The 20,699-nt window shown below is 36.9% G+C and overlaps 1 protein-coding gene across 1 annotated transcript; it reads right to left on the bottom strand.

Annotated features, from left to right (window-relative positions):
- Positions 1-3,741: 3,741 nt before the first annotated feature.
- On the bottom strand, positions 3,742-19,880 carry prkcg (protein kinase C, gamma). The gene is made up of 12 exons (XM_016533993.1): positions 19,758-19,880; positions 17,729-17,885; positions 17,403-17,604; positions 14,950-15,132; positions 11,724-11,897; positions 9,208-9,299; positions 8,768-8,830; positions 8,544-8,682; positions 6,441-6,521; positions 6,231-6,338; positions 5,921-6,061; positions 3,742-4,690 (listed from the first exon to the last, which is right to left on the bottom strand). The coding sequence occupies exons 1-12, from the start codon at positions 19,876-19,878 to the stop codon at positions 4,529-4,531; spliced, it is 1,623 nt and encodes a 540-aa protein (XP_016389479.1). The 5' UTR covers positions 19,879-19,880; the 3' UTR covers positions 3,742-4,528.
- Between the last annotated feature and the right edge of the window lie 819 nt (positions 19,881-20,699).

Genomic DNA, 20,699 nt, shown 5'->3' on the forward strand with positions numbered 1-20,699 from the left:
TCTCCAGATTTGAAACGACGTAAGGGTGAGTAAATAGAATGTTAATTTTTGGGTGAACTGTCTCTTTAAATATGTTTGCATATTTTTGTTTAAAGGAACACTACGACATTTAGTAGGTATCTGAATGTATTACAGTAAATACATTGTGAACATAAGACATACAGTAGAGTGAGGAACGGGGACAGAGAGAAGAGAAAGAGTGCCAAGTCAGATGTAGGCTAATGTATGGAAAGACCTTGGCCCAGTAATGATGGAGTTCCCACCTACATGCCAGCGCGCGCCTCCTGGGGCACTTGACTGAGCCAGTTACAGTCTCAACTACCTCAGCTACCATTCACTCACTTCTGCCCAACACAAAAAATGCTCAACAGCTGCAAATGTTAGTAGAATCACCGCATGCCAGTCTCCCGAATGACCCTGGACGTTTACAATTCACAACGGACCACAAACAACGATAAATCTTCCCCTCACGTACCGACACAACATGCGACTCGCTTACAGACTTGCTGGGATTATGGAAACGCGTCTGTAGCTACTCGGTCGACATGCAGCCATAAACGCATATCCGTTCGTTTTCTATAACACCTGACAAAAGTTCAAATGTGTTTCGACTCAGTCACGCATTAGTTGAGAACAGTAAAGAACAATGAAAGCAGACTGAAGAAGCGTGTACTCACCCTGCCCGTGCGCGCGGAGCTGACAAGTATGCAGGCACAAGCCTCACACCAGGAGTGCCTGGCAAAATATCCGCGCTCTGTCTCTCTCTCCCTCTCCCTCCCTCTTTCTTTCTCTCTCTTACGTGCGTATTTCCCACTGATACCCCGTTATCTTCTCCTCCCTCACACCTGCACGCTTTTACAGTCCCTCTTTTTATCCCAGCAAAACGAAAGAGAACAAAAAGCAACGCAGACGTTGTGCGTATGAATATGTAGTAGGGCTTGGGTAGTGCGCAATGGAAAACGTACTTTTGCATTTTGGATGTATGGATGGATGGAAAGATTGTATGAAGCTTATGTCTGGTGTCTGTTTGACAGGAAAAATACGGTTGATATTTCAAAACATTTATGGCTTACAAATATCAGTTTGATAATGCATGTATAACAGCCAGTATAGGATATCCATGCTGATTTTCACTTTCATGTTTTTGCATTTAGATTACCTTTGCAGTCATATTTTTGCTCACTTTAAGTTAATCTTTGCTAATAATTAGCTAAAAAGCTAATCATTTAACAATGCAATGAAAAAGATGTTGGTTCATTCATTCACTAGTAAACTTCACAAATATTTGCAAAGAAACAACATCGAATTAAACGTAAAATTTTAAACTAGTCAGTCTGAAATTGTATTTTGTACAAATACAAAATGTTTCCTTTACAACTTAAAATATTTCTTAGTGTTAAATTTCATTTTTTAGAAAATCTCTAAACAAGTACCAATTTGTGCATTATATTGTAATGTCTATATGACTGTAAGTGTGTGAATTAATTTGTTGCGCCTGTAAAAGTTTAGACCTGTCAAATTCTAACAATCCCCCTCATGTAAAAGAGACAGAGAATGTCAGTAAATTAGTTTAGGTATGGAGGGAAAGACAGATTGGTCAATAGTGTATTGTGAGAAGACAGTCAGGCAAAGAGCGGCATAATTTACAGTAGGCTAAATGGGTGAGTTAGAAAAAGAAGACAGAGCACTCATTTAATTCTTACGTTAGTAATTAGTGCAATTTACCCTAACAATTTTGTCATAATTCAAAGGGAAGTCTTTGCAGCAGCATTCAAGATTTACAGTAGGCTATATGATGCCACTGAATAATTGTTGGCGTTAACAAAAAAAAAGTGCAGCATCATGAATTTGTCTCTTCTGAAACTCAAAACAAGATGCATGTATGATTACTGGGTTCCTTTTAAGAAACATGCCAAGTCTGTCTGGGAGAAACTAAAATATTAAAGAGATTGCATGAGTATGAATATGCAAACGCACTTACACTTTCACTTTAAATTCAGAAAAACATCATGGATAAATGTTCACCTTTGCCTCATCAATAAGCCTCATCTTATTCTTTTTCAGTTTCTTCTCCCTGTTAGTCTCATTATACTTTATAGTGGCCTTATCCTCATGATAAAGTATTTTTAGGCATGATATCAATAGCATAGTACACTCTGACCTCAAGAAGACCTGAAGAAGGGAAAGAGAGAGAGACACAGAGAGACAAAATTCTACATTATATTCAACAACACACGACAAGCAAGCATTTCTATGAACACCGTTTTCAATTTCAGATACTGGAAATCTTTAATTCAAGAAAGAAGATGAGGTCACAGAACAAAAAAAAAAAGTCAGAGTGGGGCATTAAAAAAAAGAGGAGTGACGGAGATGAAGACAGTTACAGTAAGGAGGTTAGGGTAGTTTTTAATAGGCAGGGTATCTAAGTTATATCCTGTTATATCACTCAAGCCCACTGGGACAGCACTGATGGAGCGATGAGTGGAGAGAGAAAGTCTTGAAATTGAGAGATGAGAGTAAAGGTCTGCCCTCTCATCAGCACGAACGCAGACTCCAGAGACGTGACCAGTGAGTTAAGTAATCTATTTTATTTTCACACTTTGAAAACACAAAACAACTCAATACAAAATTGTTATGCAATGGTTCTATCTATCTATCTAGCTATCCATCCATCCATCCATCCATCCATCCATCTATCTATCTACATTTAACCAAATTATCTTTGTTACTGAGGTTGAATCGTTTATTGTGATTGGAAACAAATAGAGACACAGCATATAGCATAATTACCTCAATACATGGAGTTTTCACTGTTGTAGATCTACCTACAGAGATTAGTTCCAACCTAAAAACAAGCACCGCTGTTAATTGGTTGGGTTCAACTGAACGTTTGGCAGGTGTGCTGTAGCTGGAACCAGTCTGCAGAAATGTACAGTCGATCTCCAGGAGCAGAATTGATTTACAAAGTATTCCATTTTCATAACCACATGATCAGCAAGACAGCGATTAAATAAAAGGCTGGGAAATGTCAAGCAGGATCAGGCAGTGATCAATAATTTTTGCCTTGTTACAAATTCCAGGGATTATTTAAAAAAAATAAATAAATACATTTCAGTCGTCTACATTCCACATTCACACATCTCTTTTTACCTAACCTTTCACTCCTCCTAAACTGTCTTTCCCACATAATGCATGAAATGTTCCCACTTTTCAGTTGGCAGTATTTTGTTGTCAGTGCAACTTTCAAGTTGTATTAGATGGACATTTTGGGCACAGGGTGCAGACTCGGGTCTTTCCAGGTCAGGCATCATGATTTTCCACTATGCAAGATACGTGCATGCTGATCTCGAGACCTCACAGTGTCTAAATAACCATATTCATACCAGCTTCACACAAATAACACTCAATAAATTCATCCCTAAATCTCAGATTTCGAAAGCTGTTAAATTTAATCAATCCTATGCACTAAAAACAAAATTTTGGTTGATATAAGTTGGAACCACATTTTCTTCACACTAGAGGTTGCAAAACATTGTGATTACATGGACATTTTTTATTTTATACTTATGATATGGTTTAACGTGTTCATAGAAAATTTCTGTAATTCTGAATAAACATTAACATATATATTTTATAATACACATACTTTATATAGATATGCATATAAATATATGGAATAAATAAATATCTCAATTTTTGTTTTTCATAAAGTCATTTGTTTTAATAACATCGATCCCAAGGACTTATTTTTGTAAAATGCTAAGATGATGCAAACTTTATAGTCTGTATGTAGAGTAATATTTGGATTGAATTCTGATGCATCTATAGAGATATAGAATTTCAGCTCTTAACATTCATGTCACAAACAAGTAGTTTATATGCTGAAGCATTAATCTTTCTTTTTTTTTTTTTTTTTTTTGCATTTAGCTGTCATGTGTGTGACTCCTAAATCATTATACGGAGTTTCTATACCAGTTGTTAGATGATTACTAGTATTTGCTGTCTGCCTGTATTACCTGTCTGCACTTATTTAGTTACCTAAACCAAACCAGGGCAAACAGGATCTTACACAAAGACAAGCAGAAACGCATTAGTTTGATCTGAGATTAAATAATCAGCTTGAAGTGAACTTTAAAACATGGGGGGAATCATGTTCATGCTGGTTTCTATAGTGCACTCAGTTATAATTAGGTCATGGCAACTACTAGCATCCAAAGGGATATCCAATAAGATCCTATTGTCCAATGAGATAATGGCATGAATGCATCACCCTTAAATAATTCAGGCTGATACTCTCAGAGTGGACCGGCTAAATATTATTAATGCTTAGTTTGCTTTACCGTTAAGATGATTAAAATCAGTGTGGTGTTGTTGCAGAAGGTGACTGCTGGTCTAATTGAGACAGACTCCTATTGTAAGCAAGCTGAAGCCAAATTACACATTCTTTTCTTTTGGTCACCATAGTTTAAATCATGTACAGGAGCAGAAAAAGTCAAAACATGGTTGGTGTGGATTGACTGAGGTTTTCTCAGACAGCTGTTAGGGGTGAGGGAGGAAATTCCGGGTTTATGTAGGTGAAGTCTTGGAATTCCTCTTGACTTATAGCGGCGAGAACATCCGGGTCAGAAGGCGTGAGGGCGGAGGGGGCGGATGTGAAAAAATTATCAAAGTTCTCTCCTTTTCTGCCTCCCTGTGGGAATGACAAATAGAATCAGCTGGGTTACGTTTATTTCTATGAAATACCAACCGAATTAAGTGGGTGCTGTTGACGTCAGAGAGGTGTAGAGCACCTCTATTTGCTGTGCTCACATACATTCACACAGCATAATATCCACATAGATTAGCACGAGTAATATGGGTAAAGAGCTACAGGCAATGAGGGTCAGGTTTATTTTGGTTCTTCCGTCTTTACAAGACAACACCAGTAATACATGCACGGATGCACGCTGAAAATAATAAGGAGAAGCAGGCAGAGCGCATTAATAAACTTCCAGTTACATGGTTACCAGTTTAAAATAAAAAAACAAACACACACACACACACACACACACACAAAATGTACAACATTTATCTCCATAAGAGAATGAGGACATACCACAACTTCTGTTGGTTCTATGTAAAGTTAATTATAATTACTGTACTACAGTTAAGCAAATGAAAAGCTAATGTGTTTGCTGTAAAAAAAAAAAATATATATATATAGCAATATAAGTATATAGTTTATATATTTTATATAATTATCTATCTAGCATTTATTTATAATTTATATACTTTATTTTATTATATATAAATATCTATCTTATCTATCTATCTATCTTTAATTTAATTTAATTTAATTTAATTTGACAGACACCTTTATCCAAAGCGACTTACAGTGCATTCAGGCTATACATTTTTTACTAGTATGTGTGTTCCCTGGGAATCGAACCCATGACCTTTTGCGCTGCTAATTATAATTTATTATTTTTTTAACCCAAGCAAATTCTACCCATTTAAGAAAACCAATTTGGAGTTTAAAAACAACTATCTTTTTAATTACTGAATGACTGAATGAATGAATGAATAATGTATCCCCAGTAGTTGTCCCTAAAGGGAGGTTTAATATAATGTTTATCAATCAATCAGTCAATCAATCAATCTACCAATCCACCCATCCATTTACTTACTTAATAAACTTTTTTATCTTTCATGGTGCGGAGTTTCCATTTTCTTCTACTGTTTTTATTTAGATAATGATTTTTTTTTGTTTCCCCTACCCCAAAACCAAAACATCACACCAAGCTTTTTATATTTTTACATTTTTGTAAAGACATTATTGAGCATGTTTAATAATCCAGACGTTATTCTATCATTGTGGGGCATTTCTGGGGTAAAGCCTGACCCGCACACAGAGACAGGTGTTGTGATAAGTGATACTGACACTTCTGGGTTTGAAGGGAGGCTGTGTCTCCAGTCTCTCCAGCCGGTCCCAGTCTATCCAGCGGAAAAATGGATGCTCCCGCAGCTCTCTCTCTGCATCCTCTCCTCCACCCAAACGCTTAGCAGGGTTCTTGGTGAGGAGCTGGGAGAGAAACAGATGGAGAAAGAATGTCAGAAAAAAAATTGTATGCTAATTTAAGTCAATTTCTTTAGCAGCTGTGTTAGTATTAAAGATGGGATAGATTGCCCTGTGCATGCACTGTGAGCAAAGTATGAAGGCAGCAGAGATGAAAGAACAGGAAGCAGATTACCCCTTTGCAGATGGCCACAGCCTCCCGAGAGAGACTCTTCGGATATGAAACGCTCTGTTCCATGATGGACTGAAACAGCTCCTCCTCATCTATACCATCAAAAGGAGGCTGATGAAAAGAGAGAGACAGAGGGAGAGGGCGCCGGGGATGAAGATCTATTGAGAAAAGGACAAAATTAAAGGCTCAGGGAAGCAGAGGATGAAAAATTACCTGCCCAGCTAGCATCTCATAGAGCAGGACTCCATACGACCACCAGTCCACTGCTTTACCATACGGCTGATACGCCACAATCTGAAAACAACACAAATCTGTTATAACCGTTTCTTTTTTATTTTGGGTATAGATTTCCCAAAGTGTTCATTTAGAATGCCTTTTGAATTCCAACTTAATTCTTTAATTTGTATTGAGGTAGCAAACAGGATGCAGAATTATAATTTGAATTTAAGGAAGTAAAAAGAAATTCAATATACAGTGGGTACGGAAAGTATTCAGACCCCCTTAAATTTTTCACTCTTTGTTATATTGCAGCCATTTGCTAAAATCATTTAAGTTAATTTTTTTTCCTCATTAATGTACACACAGCACCCCATATTGACAGAAAAACACAGAATTAATATGAATTACCAATAAACATGCTATCATGTAGAAAAAATATATGATATTTCTGAAAACATTAGATGATTTTAGAATTTGATACAATTGAATTTATATTATTATTATATTTGCATTTATATTAGTGCTGTCAAATGATTAATCGCATCCAAAATAAAAGTTTTTGTTTACATACTGAATTTATCAAATATGTATATCATTCAAATTTGCTGTTTTAATTTGAATATAACAAAATACCTACACTACCATTCAAAAGTTTGGGGTCAGTTAGATTTTTGTAAAATAAATGAATACCTTTATTCAGCAAGGATGCATTAAAATGATCAAAAATGAGAATAAAGGCATTTATAATACTACAAATGATTTCATTTTCAAATAAATGCATAAAAAAAAAAAACTTCACAACTTAAAAAAAAACAAGCACAACTTCAAAACTGATAATAGTAAAAAATGTGTCTAGAGCAGCAAATCAGTATATTAGAAATGATTTCTGAAAGATCATGTGACACTGCAGACTGGAGTAATGATGCTGAAGATTCAGCTTTGCATCACAGGAATAAAGTACATATTAAAATAGAAAACCGTTATTTCAAACTGTAATAATATTTCAAAATATTACTGCTTTTACTGTATTTTTTATCAAATAAATGCAGCCTTGGTGAGCAAAAGAGACTTCTTTCAAAAACATTTTAAAAAAACTTACCGACCCCAAACTTCTGAATAGTAGTGTACAGTAGGCATTTAAATATATTCAATGAATTACACATTTTAATATAACATATTTATTAAAGAAACTTCACAGAATACTCTTCAAAATGGAGCCAAACAACATGAAGCAGGATGATAAGATGGAAACTTTAAGTAGAGCTCTAGGTAAGTTTGTTCTTGTCTTTTAGTTCCTCTGTTCATGACTGTTGAATTTCTTTGAATTGCAATTCAGTAAATTCCATTTCCCATCATTCCAATTCAAAATCCAATTCAACATCCTGTGGAATGTGACCAATTAAACTCACATTCCAACTCCTAAACTTAAAGAAGGCCCATGAATTTTGCCCATCCTTGCTAAATGCTTCGTAATTTCATAATGTTATATTCTCAAAATCATATAAATTAGAAATATTCCCATTACAGAGTTAGATGGATGCTAATACAGCCCTCTCAATGTGCAGATAAGCTCATGAAAATCATATTAAAGATAATTACACAATAAATATGCCAGTGTCTCTGTGTCAGCCGTGAGTGTGTGTGTCACAGCGTGAGAAAGAGAGATTAATTTCCTTGCCTGCAGGGACACATATTGCATCTTTTCAAAATGACAGGGACACAAAGATCAATGGCCTTTTCTCTCTTTTTTTTTACATAATGTGATCAATGTGAGCCAGTTTAACTGCTGGGTTAATACAGCACTGACGCATACTGGGCTTCAGTAGACCCACATTCACATCGCCTTTCCATCACACAGCAAAACACAAACATTGACGATTTAGCACATACATCACTCGAGCGGGATGTCCGTCATGTCGCCGTGTAGTAAACACCGCAGTGAACCTAAATGAAATCACACAGAGACATGTAGATGCACATACACGCAGACATGTGCTGACTGCGCACAACCACCGAGTGTTCATGTAAACACAGAGCCGAGGTTATGAAGGAGAGAAGATGAATCAGACGGGAGCAGAAGGATGGAGTAAAGGAAACCTCAGGTGCGATGTAATCAGGTGTGCCACAGAAGGTGCGAGTGGTGTCCCCTTCCATCATGCCTTCCCTACACATCCCAAAGTCTGCTATCTTTATGTGTCCTTCACTGTCCAGCAGGACATTGTCCAGCTTTAGATCTCTGCAGACCAGAGAAAGAGAGAGAATATTAAGTGACTGTAACATATGGTGTGTTTGTGGAGGGAGACTGTCATCATGTCTTGTACCTGTATATGATGCCTTTGTTGTGCAGGAAGAACAGACCCACCGCGATCTCAGCAGCATAGAACCTGCCAACATGAAAATCTCTCATTAACTCCATTAAACACACATTCATCCACTGCAGGACAGAATGACAGAATGATGCCAAACAGATGAATTCAGAAACAGAACAGAGGGGGTACTTAAACAGTATAAAAAGTGAAAAAACAAGCAATAGTTGTTGGTTATTGTAATGGTTTTATCAGTTGTTTGGACTCTCGTTTTGACGGCACCCATTCACTGCAAAGGATCCACTGATGAGCAAGTGAGGTAATAGTAAATTTCTCCAAATCTGTTTCAATGAAGAATAAACTCATCTACATCTCGCATGGCCTGAGGATGTTTACATTTTCAGCACATGCTCATTTTTGAGCGAATTATTACAGAAGAGAAGTGCTAAACTTACGCTGCATGCGGTTCTTTAAACTTGCCGACGATTTGGATGTGAAACATAAGATCACCACCGTTCACGTACTCCATGACGTAATACAGACGATCCTACAACACAAAACTGATTATCAGCAATCAGCAGATATGCAACTGCACAATACTAATAGGAATCAAAAATGAATCATCAATCAGTTCGCTTGTTCTCATGCTATACAAGTAAATAATACAACAAATGCCACAGCAGATTAGCAGTCAGTCAAATTAAAAGACAAATTAATGAATAGAAACAAGACCTTGTGATCACACAAGGGCAGAAATATCGTATTTTTACAGAAATTAAACTTACATTAAATATGTATTATGAAACTAACTGTCCTTGAACACTCTGCACAATGAATTAAGTGAACTCTGTGTTGTAAGCTGAGACCAGCAAGTTTTCTCAGTTGCTTCAGTATTTGTCACCTACAGCCAAGGCAAGATAACAGTCCACTTTATCTCCAGAGGCATCTGACTACAGCATCTGGTGTCTGTAGGACTTGAACTTCTGATCAGTGGGACACTGCATTTTTCCACTGGGCAACTGATAGCTTTGACAGGAAACTCTATTTCATGCACTTGATACAATGAGACACAGTTTACATACACAAAGAAGTCATTACCAAAACACAGTCACATCGAGTGTTTGTTACAAATTCAATCGACAGGGGGGAAAAAAATCAAGTGATTTAACAAGAGTAATTCAAACCTTCACAAACCATTAAAGCCAGACATACATACACACACACACACACACACACGCACAACACTCCTCTTTTTCTCTCTTTCAGTACTGCAGCTGCCAATGTATTTCATTAGGCTGATTGCCACTTTGCAATATGTGTCTGCTGAAAGAGGTCAGACAATTAGCACTATGAAAAGTCATTTTTCAAAGCAAAATGAGGCAACTAACATTGCAAAAAGGCCCTCCAAATTCATTAGTTACAAAAATTATTTAACTTGTCAGAATGAAATAGAAAAGTCTAAAGTCTAATCAACTTTTATTACACAGGTTGTTTTAGGTTGCCAGTTTTGGACTCATGACAGCATTCCAAGAATATAATTATTACATTGTCAGATGCTTCTGTTATTTTGTTCATCATGTTGACATTTTATAAACCCTGTTAGTCAATATTGTAAAAGCAATCTGTTCTTGTGATTTGTCTCCCTCTCAAGACTGCTAACAGCCTTGTTCAGGGCAAATTAATTGAATCTATCAGTCCCTATCTAAGCCAATGTAAACAACCTTTTAATGAGGTAAAAGAAGAATACTTACGGTGTTGCTTTCATTTTTACTATGATTAAACAGCTTTACTCCATAACTGACACAGTTATTAATCTGGCATACAAACCTCAGTAGAGGTGCATTTTTTTTTTTCAATTAAAAAACAACAACATTTCTTTAGATACACGATGAACACGCACATGTGTTGAATCTAGGCATATTAGAAGCCTAATAAAAGCTGTTTATTTTACATAGAGTGGGTTAACTCATAGTGGCAGCCATTTTTAAATCACATGACCAGATGAATATTTAGGTATATTCATGGCATTTTGTAATTACCGTAATTACTAGAAAATCCAGACATTCTACTTGAGGCCGTTCTCAATCTGAATTATGTGTTTCTACACCATTAACACCAAAATGTTAATATAATTAGACAAAACCACAATTTAACAAGTAACAGTTGTTACACAAATGCTTTATTAATACACTTTATTTCGTTTATTTAGCAGGAGATTAAACACTACCTATCTAAATTTGTGCTGGCTACATTAAACTATATTGTACGTCTTTTGTTTATTTTCAGATTAATCTTGCTTTATTAATACATTAATAATAGGCAAAACAGAACAGAAATATTACATTTCATATTCTATATTACATTTTAGTAGTTACTACATTTTACTGCTGAAGCTGCCATCATTTTAATAGGTTCAGCATCACGTTGCTGAAGTCATGTGGTCAGAGAGTTTATAAATTGTAATTATGAGTTTTGTAAAGATATAAACACTTTTTACAATTTACTAGTTATGGTAAACCCGACATGCTTTGATTGTTTTGGCAATCCTGTGTTAACAGACACTATCACCTGCAGAATGGCATCGGAACCTGAAAACTTTAGTGTGATGCTGCATCCATGCCACTAGGTGTCAGTATACTATCAACCAACACAACAACAACAAAAAATGACTGCGTTCATATTTAAAAATATCCAGTTTCTGCCCTGAGAAACCACATGTGGACATGCAGGACCCACAAAATGTCAGTACTCGTGTTCCAGCTGTGCGAGATCAGAAAAGTGATTTAAAAATGGCCCTGAAGGTGAAGAGTGCATCTGTTCCATCACTAAGGGCCGAATGACATTTCAGCCCATATATATTTAATAATTTGCAAATGTGCATATGCATGTATAAACCTCATCCCCAGGCTCCCACTCTCTTTTAATCATTAACCGTTTACACACTCTCACACACATGGATGAACACACAGACCTCGGTTTGAAAGGCGCAGTAGAGGGAGGTCAGGAAGGGAGGTCGCCCCACGAGGCCCAGCACTCTTCTCTCCACCATAGCGCTCTCTGTGTCCTCATCCTGAAACAGCACGTCCTTCTTCAACACCTTCACTGCAAACAAGCGCTCGCTGCCCCTCTCCTCTGCCAGCAGGACCTGCGGGAAGACAAGAAAACCTAGCGCTAACACTTCTTGAACATTAATAATTAAGAGTTCATCATCTTCTGCTCACATTCCTACAGCAGCGACTCGATTGGGCAAACACAAAGCAAGAGCAGAAAACATCATTCAAAGCGAGTTTAACATTCATAAGGGAACATTACCTCAAATCAAAAAAAAAAAAATGAACAGAAATTCTTTCATTTCATTTACTCGTGTAATCCTGTTCTCTTCCTGTCTTTTTTCTGCTTTGTGTCATTTTTCTATCTCTGGGTCCCAGGTCTCTTCTCCTCTGCTCTTCTCTTTAATCTCTTCCCTCGTTTCTATCCTTTCTTTAGCATGGTTCTACGCCCTGGAGGATGTGCTGCCTACTGAGTATAACCCTGGCCTCTTATATAACCAAATATCTTGTGAGGACACACACACACACACACACAAGTGTGTGCACATGCGTATGCACACCAGATATGCTCGTGCACACACAACATCTACTTTAAAATGAGTTTATATACTGTACATGAACACTACCACAAAAGAAATAAACATTCCTCCACACGCTCAAACAAGAGAGTGCAAAATGCACACACACACACACACACACACACACTCCCATGTCATTCCTCCTCAGGGATCAAACAGCTCAGAGTCCTTCACTTGTGTGCTCTGCGCTGACACACGACAACAGCATTTAGATTCTGCTCAGCACAGACAGAAGAACTGAGTGTTTTGTTTGACCAAAACAAGGCATTCGTTCTGAAATATTCCAACAATCCCATGGCTGCTCTTGGATTTGCATTCACCAGGAGTTTCTTACACGTATCACAAATTCTGCTTTATTTATCACATAAGAAGACTGGCCGAACACCCAAATGACCGTGTGCCTACATAGCTCCAGGTATAATGTCTGCATCTCACTGGGCCTTGAGTCAGAGCTTCTGCCTCCTACTAGAGGAAGCGAGGCAGAGCCACAGCTGCAAATTTTAGATAGAGAAATCAGCACCCTCTTCTTGCAGCTGGGACCAAAGCTTTAGCGTTTCCCCTTCTGCCTGAATTAGCAGCAACAGCCCAGGAATGAATGAGACAAGGGCCTAATTCAGTTCCAAGGACATTGTACCCTTCACACTCCTGAGTGCATCTACAGGGAACATGGAAGTAGACGTGTTTGTTGATGGGTGAGTGCGGTCTCATGTAGCCTGACTTTCGGCATAAAAATCTGGTCTGCCTTGCAGCCTGTTTTGTCCCAAACCCACCTACTTAGGCTGAAGGCCAAAGTATACTTTGACACAAGTATACTTATCTCTTAACCCCCCTCATACAAGTGCTTGTCAACAAGGCCATCTATTGTTGTTACGTTCTCCAGTAGTTTATTGTTTGTGTTGCGTCTCTGCCGTTTCTTTGTGAAAAAACAATCTGGCCCAGTGTTGCCACCTTGTGGACAAAAATTATTAATAATAAAAAAAATGGTTAAGTTGAGTAGCATGTCCAAATTCATAGCGTTCATAAAACAGTAGGCAAAAAGTACCTAAAACAAATGGAGTACCTACTAGTGTTTGGTCTGAGTCCTAGTGCTTAACCAATTGCGTTTGAATGGGAGACATTTATTAAGGTCACTTTATCTTAATTTTATGTTGTTACTTTATTTATCTTTCATGCTACATGTAATCTTTACTCTGTAAAGTCCAAAGTGTCCTGAGTCCGTGTCCAGTTCAAGTACAAGTCCACCCGAGTCTAAGTTCATTCATAACTGCAGTTAAAGTCCAGTTTCGAGTCAGAGTTTGAAGTCCAAGTCCAAAGTTTAAGTGCCCCAACTCCAGAACCTACTATAGAGGATCAGATTTCGGATCCAGCAACGTTTTTTTCAAAGTATACTCAATTGAATTCAACACATACACAAGTTTCACCCTTGTCTAATGTTTGTGCTATTTCTCTCCAGAAGTTATGACTGATAAAAATGTCTTTGTACCCGTTAAAACTACAGTTGCGGGTGTGTCTTAAAGGGATAATTCACAGAAAAATGAAAATTCTGGAATCATTTACTCACCTTCATGTCGTTTCAAACCTGTATGACTTACTTTTTTCTGTGGAACATAAGAGAAGATAATTTGAGAAACGTTTAGCATTTAATGGAAGTCAATGGTAACCATAACATTTTGGTTACCAACATTCTTCAAAATATCTTCTTTTATGTTCTGCAAAAGAAAGTCACACAGGTTTGAAACGACATGAGGGTGAGCAAATTATGACAGAATTTTCATTTTTGGGTGAACTATCCTTTTAACCCCCTGACACAAGAGCTTGTCAACGTCACCAGCTATTATTGTTGACGTTTCCAGTAGTTTGTAGGTGTTAAACTAATTAGTGCAAAAAAAAATTCACATGTGCAAGCTGAGCGTATGGACAACCCTTGATGATTAATAAATTAACTCCAATGCACTGCACTGTAACTAATCTAGTTTAAACTCGAAAGGGACTAATCTATATATTTGTCATAGATTTAATGTCTCTAAGCTGCCAGACTCATTATTTTGTCCTTCAAAGCAATCACTGTATCAACTCATTAACTTGTAAACATAATTTGTTTACTGACAGACTAATTATAAAAAATGGTATCTTTACTCTTGGAAGTTGTGTAAAGCCAGCCAAACAGACTGAAACTTGTTGATCATAGTCAGCGCTTGCCATTTTGGTGTTCAATATGCATCAGACGGTCAGTGAACAGAGTGGGCGGACTGTGGGAGTTCTGTCTGAGTCTAGAGAGTTTCCTTTAAAGATTCTATTCCACTGACAACCAGGAGGACAAATACAACGATTTATTACACATACAGCAGGATCCAAATGTCATTAAAAAGTTGACTTGAAAAATTAGGTTTATTTGCTTTAGTGACAACATACACTATTAATTTTATATCATAGAATTTCATTGTTTCTCATTTTTCAAAATCCTGAATCCTATTTGAATTTGATTTTGAATCCCATATTTTCATTGTGGCCTTCTGGATCCCACTATATGTGTATATGTGTATGAAAAAAAGTATGTAATTTCAAGCACCTTGCCAAAGCTCCCTTTGCCCAGAACCATGAGGAAGTTGAAATCGTGCAGCCTGACTTGGCCTTTGCCCGTGTGCAGTGCAGTGGAAGTCGGACTCAGAGCAGGAGGGGTCACAGGAGGAACAGGCGTCGTCACAGTAACAGAAGCAGGAGGAACAGAGGGCGTGAGAGCAGCATCTGGTACCTTCAGAAATGAGGAGAAAGATGGGAGGAGAGAGAGAGAGATAGAGAGAGAGAGAGAGCACAAGAATTTCAATAAAGAACTACACTGCCCTCCTGTGGATGTGCTATGAAAGTGACACAATTATGGTGCTCACAGAATGTGGTCAGACTAAGATGACATTTACAGAATTTGTAGATGTGGCTGTTTGTGACTGCATGATGTCAAAAAGAATATTTGATTTTAGCTGGATGTGTTTATTTGTGGATCTGAGATGGCCCTAGACTTCTACAGCACTCTCTTGGCTGAATATTGCATGTTGACACTTTTATCTAAAGTGACTTACAGTACATCTGTTACAGGGATAATCTTCCCTGGAGCAAAATGGAGTAAAGTGCTTTGCTCAAGGGCACAATGATGATGCTTTATGGACAGTCACTTGAAGATTGCAGCCAAAAACTTTTCTGTTTTTACCACAACTTATGGAAGGCAACTCAAAAGTTGCAGGCTACACTCCCTACAGTAGTGCTTATGGTAGGTAACAAAAAATTGCTAAGACAATTGCTGAAGACAATTTAGATATGGTAAAATTCACGGACGTAGCTACAGATATTTTTTCTTTTAATTTTGTAATGTAGCTCTGAGCGATACAGATTATCAAAAACTTGGATCTACAGTATCTATTGGTTGTTGACTGGATGGGGGCAGATCTGACTGTGAGCTTGCAGTCGACTGTAAGAAAGAGGTGAAGTTTGTGAGGAATAGAGAAGTCTGGCATATATCACCAGAGAGAAGCCTGTCGTTTCACCAGAAGATCCAGTTATGATAGTTTGATTAAAAAATTCCCCAAAAAAAGAAGAAGTTTAATTAATTAATTAATTAAAAAAGTAGAAACAAGTCGGCACTGATAGCCTTGTTGGCATTCCCGAGTTCCCGGCTCGTGGACCTTTCCCGATCCCATAGCCCTCTCTCTCTCCCACTTCGCTTCCTGTCAACTAACTGTAATAGCATCATAAAGACAAAAAACTGCAAAAATATTCTTAAAAAAAGGAGAAACATATGCATGGATGAATTGTTCGATAAAAGATCAATAACATGCATTTAGAAAAATAGATAGGGTGAATTTTCACTTCACTTTCATGAACTAACAATTAACAATTTTTACAGTACTTCTTAATCAAGGTTGATATTAACTTACAAACATATTATTGTTTGTTGTTAATTCATCTTAGTTAATAAGATAATCTTTGTTAATTTAATCTTAAAAATGTATTAGTATAATGTCTAAATTAATATTAATATCAAAGAATGCTGTATTATTCATTGTTATTAAATTGTATTAATTGTTTTAGTGTTAACATTTAGAATGTTATTACAAAGTGTTTAAAACCTTTGTATAAAAATGAGCTGTATAGCTGGTCAGAACACAAATGTCACACACACGGTGGGTTTCCATGTTTTATGGGGACATATGTGTAATGGTTTTTATATTTTATACTGTACAAACTGTTTTCTATCCCCTTACCCTACCCCTAACCCTAACCTTACCCATCACACAAAACGTTCTGTTTTGTGTGATGTTTGATTTCTGTTTGATGTTCAAAAAAGATAATTCTGTATGATTTATAAGCAGTAAAATTTTCCCACAAGGTCAAAATGTACTGGTATTACTATAGTTGATATACTGTAGTTGTGGGGATATATGATCCCCATAATGTAGGGAATACCAACCCCCCCCCACACACACACACGTTGGTTTTTATGGTTTATGGTTTTATACTGTACAAACTGTATTTTCTATAGCACTACACCATCCCTACACCTAAACCTGCCCCTCACAGAAAACTTTTGACATTTTTAGATTTTCAAAAAACTCATTCTGTATGATTTATAAGCCTTTTCAATTACGGGGACACCAAAACTGTCCTCATAAATCACCTTCACATTGAAATACCTGTCATACCCATGTCATTATGCAAATCTGTGTCCTCGTAAACCACATAAACACTAGGGGTGTAACGGTACACAAATATGACAGTTCGGTACGTACCTCGGTTTTAACGTCACGGTTCGGTATGATTTCGGTACAGAAGGGGCACACACACACACACACACACACACACACACACACAAAGGTGTAAACAAGAATGTTACCAAAAATGAAATGATAAACTTTGTTTAAAAACTAGTAAATTTGGTCAGATCATAAATGTGACAAATCACAAAAAAGTCAGCAGGAATTAGTACAAATAAGCATAATAACATTAAAAAGTGCAGATGATATGAGAGAGTACCTGCAGGTCTGGGTCAGGTACAGGGATGTTATAATACTCTCCCTCATCCTGGTTGAGTAGTTTGAACCAGCCACTGACTGAACGTCTGAATATCTCACTAACGCCGAATGACAGAGCGCCCATGAAGTCATTCCGTGAGGTCCGATCCCAGTCCCAAACCTCTACAGACAAACGCCTGTCCCACTGCCTCCCGCGCACTGAACTACACACAGACAGGAGGACAGAGCGAGATAACCTAGCATCCACTCAGAAAACCACAGCAACACCCTGGCAACAACTTCTGCATCATACGCACATACAAACAAAGAAACACAAATAAGACTCACAAGGTGAAGCTCTCGTTCCAGATAGGGTTGAGTGTAGAACGGATGGTTTTGGTTTTCTGTTTGCTCTGGCTTTTTGGATCAGGAATGAGTTTGAGCTTCACATAAGGGTCCGACAGGCCGTTAGGATCCATGGGTATCAGGTTATGGGCTTCATGCACTAAAACATATGTTACAGATTGAGAACTAATTATGTGTGTTCATACATACCAGTATTGAATATTGCATGAATTATACCCTGCAATAGAACAAAGTGAATATCTCTGTGGTTGTGCTGCTATGCTTCGTACAGTGAATGTGCTTTCAGCTGTATTGTTAAATTGACCTGTCAGAATGACATGCTGCTGGTTGCCTTTAAAAGAACAGCGGTGCATTTTAAATGCTCACATTCTCTGTAGAGCATTAGTAGTCTTCTCACTACTCATTAGTCTCTCTATGGTGGCGCTGATCTAAGAGCCACAGGCTTAGTTAAGCTGACAGTGTAGCTAATGCATTGTAATACAGCAGATTGTGTGTGTGTGTATAATAAGCTTTTTCCTTATGTACTATATGCACACATTTCCCTCTGCTGGAGGAATGTTGAGCTGTGCTATGCGGCTCATAATGCATCTCCAGTGGGCTTCCTTAAACAGCAAATTCTCTCTGTGAGCTAAGGAGCAATTCTTCACTGGGGTATAAATAGGGGAATCTGAATAAACATTACTTAGCTCTTTCTACGAATAGGACATAAAACAAGGGCAGATGTTTTATTTTATTTTCTTTTTATAATGGGTTTGAATTTTTTTGCAATACTTTTACTAAAACTTGGGGAATACATTCAGTTGTAATCCTACAGATTTATTTTACATTGTAATTTTCTAGTAATAAATATTAAATAAACACATAAAATATATGCAATTTATAAATATAACCCAATATAATTAAGAAAGCTAAAATATATAATTAATACAAGCTATATACTTATGATAGGGCTTATCTAGTTTATAAACAAATTATAGTTTATAGAAGTTGATAGACTTATATTTATGAATATTATTAATATGAATATATTAATATTTATTAATCTTTTTTTTATTTTTACAATATCTTGGGAAACAGGGTAAAATGGTTGCGTTTGACAAAAGCAGTCAAAAGTATAATTTGTGTAAAACAGAAAAATTTCTTACTGAAAGGGTTAAAAAGGAAACTTTTCTTACTAATTCTTCCCATAATGCTCTGGAAAAAGTGTAAATGATATTGTTTATTGTGTAATTTTGAGGAATGTAACATAAAAACAAAAAAACAAAACAAAACAAATTAAATATAAAAGGTAAAAAGGTCAAGACATCTTACGTGGCATAGCACAAAAATAAAAAAATGTAGCATATAACAACAACTAAAACATGTACGTTCCCACAAAAACATCAAGGGATACTAAAGTTAACTGCATTCATGAATGTGCTATTTGAGAAGACAGTCACACTTTCTCACTATTAACAAACCATTAACTACGACTTTTGCCTCAATAAACTCCTAAGTAAGTAGCCTACGGTAGTTGTTAAAGGGGTCATATGATGCGATTTCAATTTTTTCTTTCTCTTTGGAGTGTTACAAGCTCTTGGTGCATAAAGAAGATCTGTAAAGTTGCAAACACTAAAGTCTCAAAACCAAAGAGATATTCTTTATAAAAGTTAAGAGCCAACCACGCCTACCTAAGTTCCCGCCGGACGCTCCTTCGTCGAATCCACTGGCCGCGCCGTTCTCTAGCCCACCGGCCTCCGCTCACTCTAGCCCGCCGTGTGTGACGCTGTGTTTCATCTTCTTTTTAGCAACATCATATGACCCCTTTAAGTTTAGATTTTGAGTAGGATTAGGGATGTACAATATGGTCATGCAGAATATGTGCTTTATAAGTACTAATAAGCAGCCAATATGCTAATAATAGGCATGCTAATAAGCAACTAGTTAATAGTGAGAATTGGTCCCTGTTCTTAAGTGTTACCGTGAAGTCTAATAGTGTTCATCAGTTTGTAAAAGTTACAGTTATGTTCACCTGTGACATATATGTCCTCTTTCTCTCCACGCACGGTCAGGCGAATCCGTCCTCTTTTCTCAGTGTGGTCCTGTCCGCACAGGCTGGGGACGCTGTTCTCACAGCGCTTGTGTACATTCATGTCACAACCTCTCTCACACAGACACACAAACACACACATACCACAAAAATAAAAGAGAGAGAAAGAGTGTGAGGAAAAAAATTACATATAATGTATATAGTCTCCTTCTAGTCCAAAAACAACAATTATAAGGAGCAGTCTGCCTAATCCTGTAAACCTTTTAAATCTAATACAAATCTAACAGTGCTAACAGCCACTGCAGTACATTGTGCGTTACGAGACAACATGCTGAAACAGCAAGTGCTGTCAGCTGCCACCGCCTGCTTTATTATTTTCTGAAAGTGTCATGCAAATTATATTAGATGACATGGTTGTTATTAAACGGATTGAACCAGAGTTAAAGGGAATTAATTAAATCTAATATACAGTATGAGATATCTATTAAAAGTCTGAAAAACATCACTCTACAGTTACATATAATTACATGAAATTATGTGTTAATTTAATAACAGTAGTCTTGATGATTATGCTATGCTAATTTAGATCTAAGGTTTGATAAAAATTTAAAACTGAAATTTAAACAGGCTAAAGGTGTTATAAAAACTCTGTTTAAACTACATGAATGTTGTTCTTTACCATATTGTATTTGAACTAGAGACTTCCACAGACAATTCACTGAAAGTTTTAATAATAATATTTCATGTAACTGAAATTGAAATGAATAAATATGAAAAATACAGTCATTTATATATATACTTGCACAGCTGGCAGGATTACGTTGTAAATCCTAACATGCACCAAGAATTCAAGTAAATTAATTACCAAGTAATTGTTCAAAAACTTCCAAGTTTAGCTAATGTGGTCTTAACAGTAAAATAAAA

This window comes from Sinocyclocheilus rhinocerous, unplaced genomic scaffold, assembly GCF_001515625.1.
Source record: "Sinocyclocheilus rhinocerous isolate Xijiao unplaced genomic scaffold, SAMN03320098_v1.1 scaffold883, whole genome shotgun sequence".
In the NCBI taxonomy this organism is placed as follows: Eukaryota; Metazoa; Chordata; class Actinopteri; order Cypriniformes; family Cyprinidae; genus Sinocyclocheilus; species Sinocyclocheilus rhinocerous.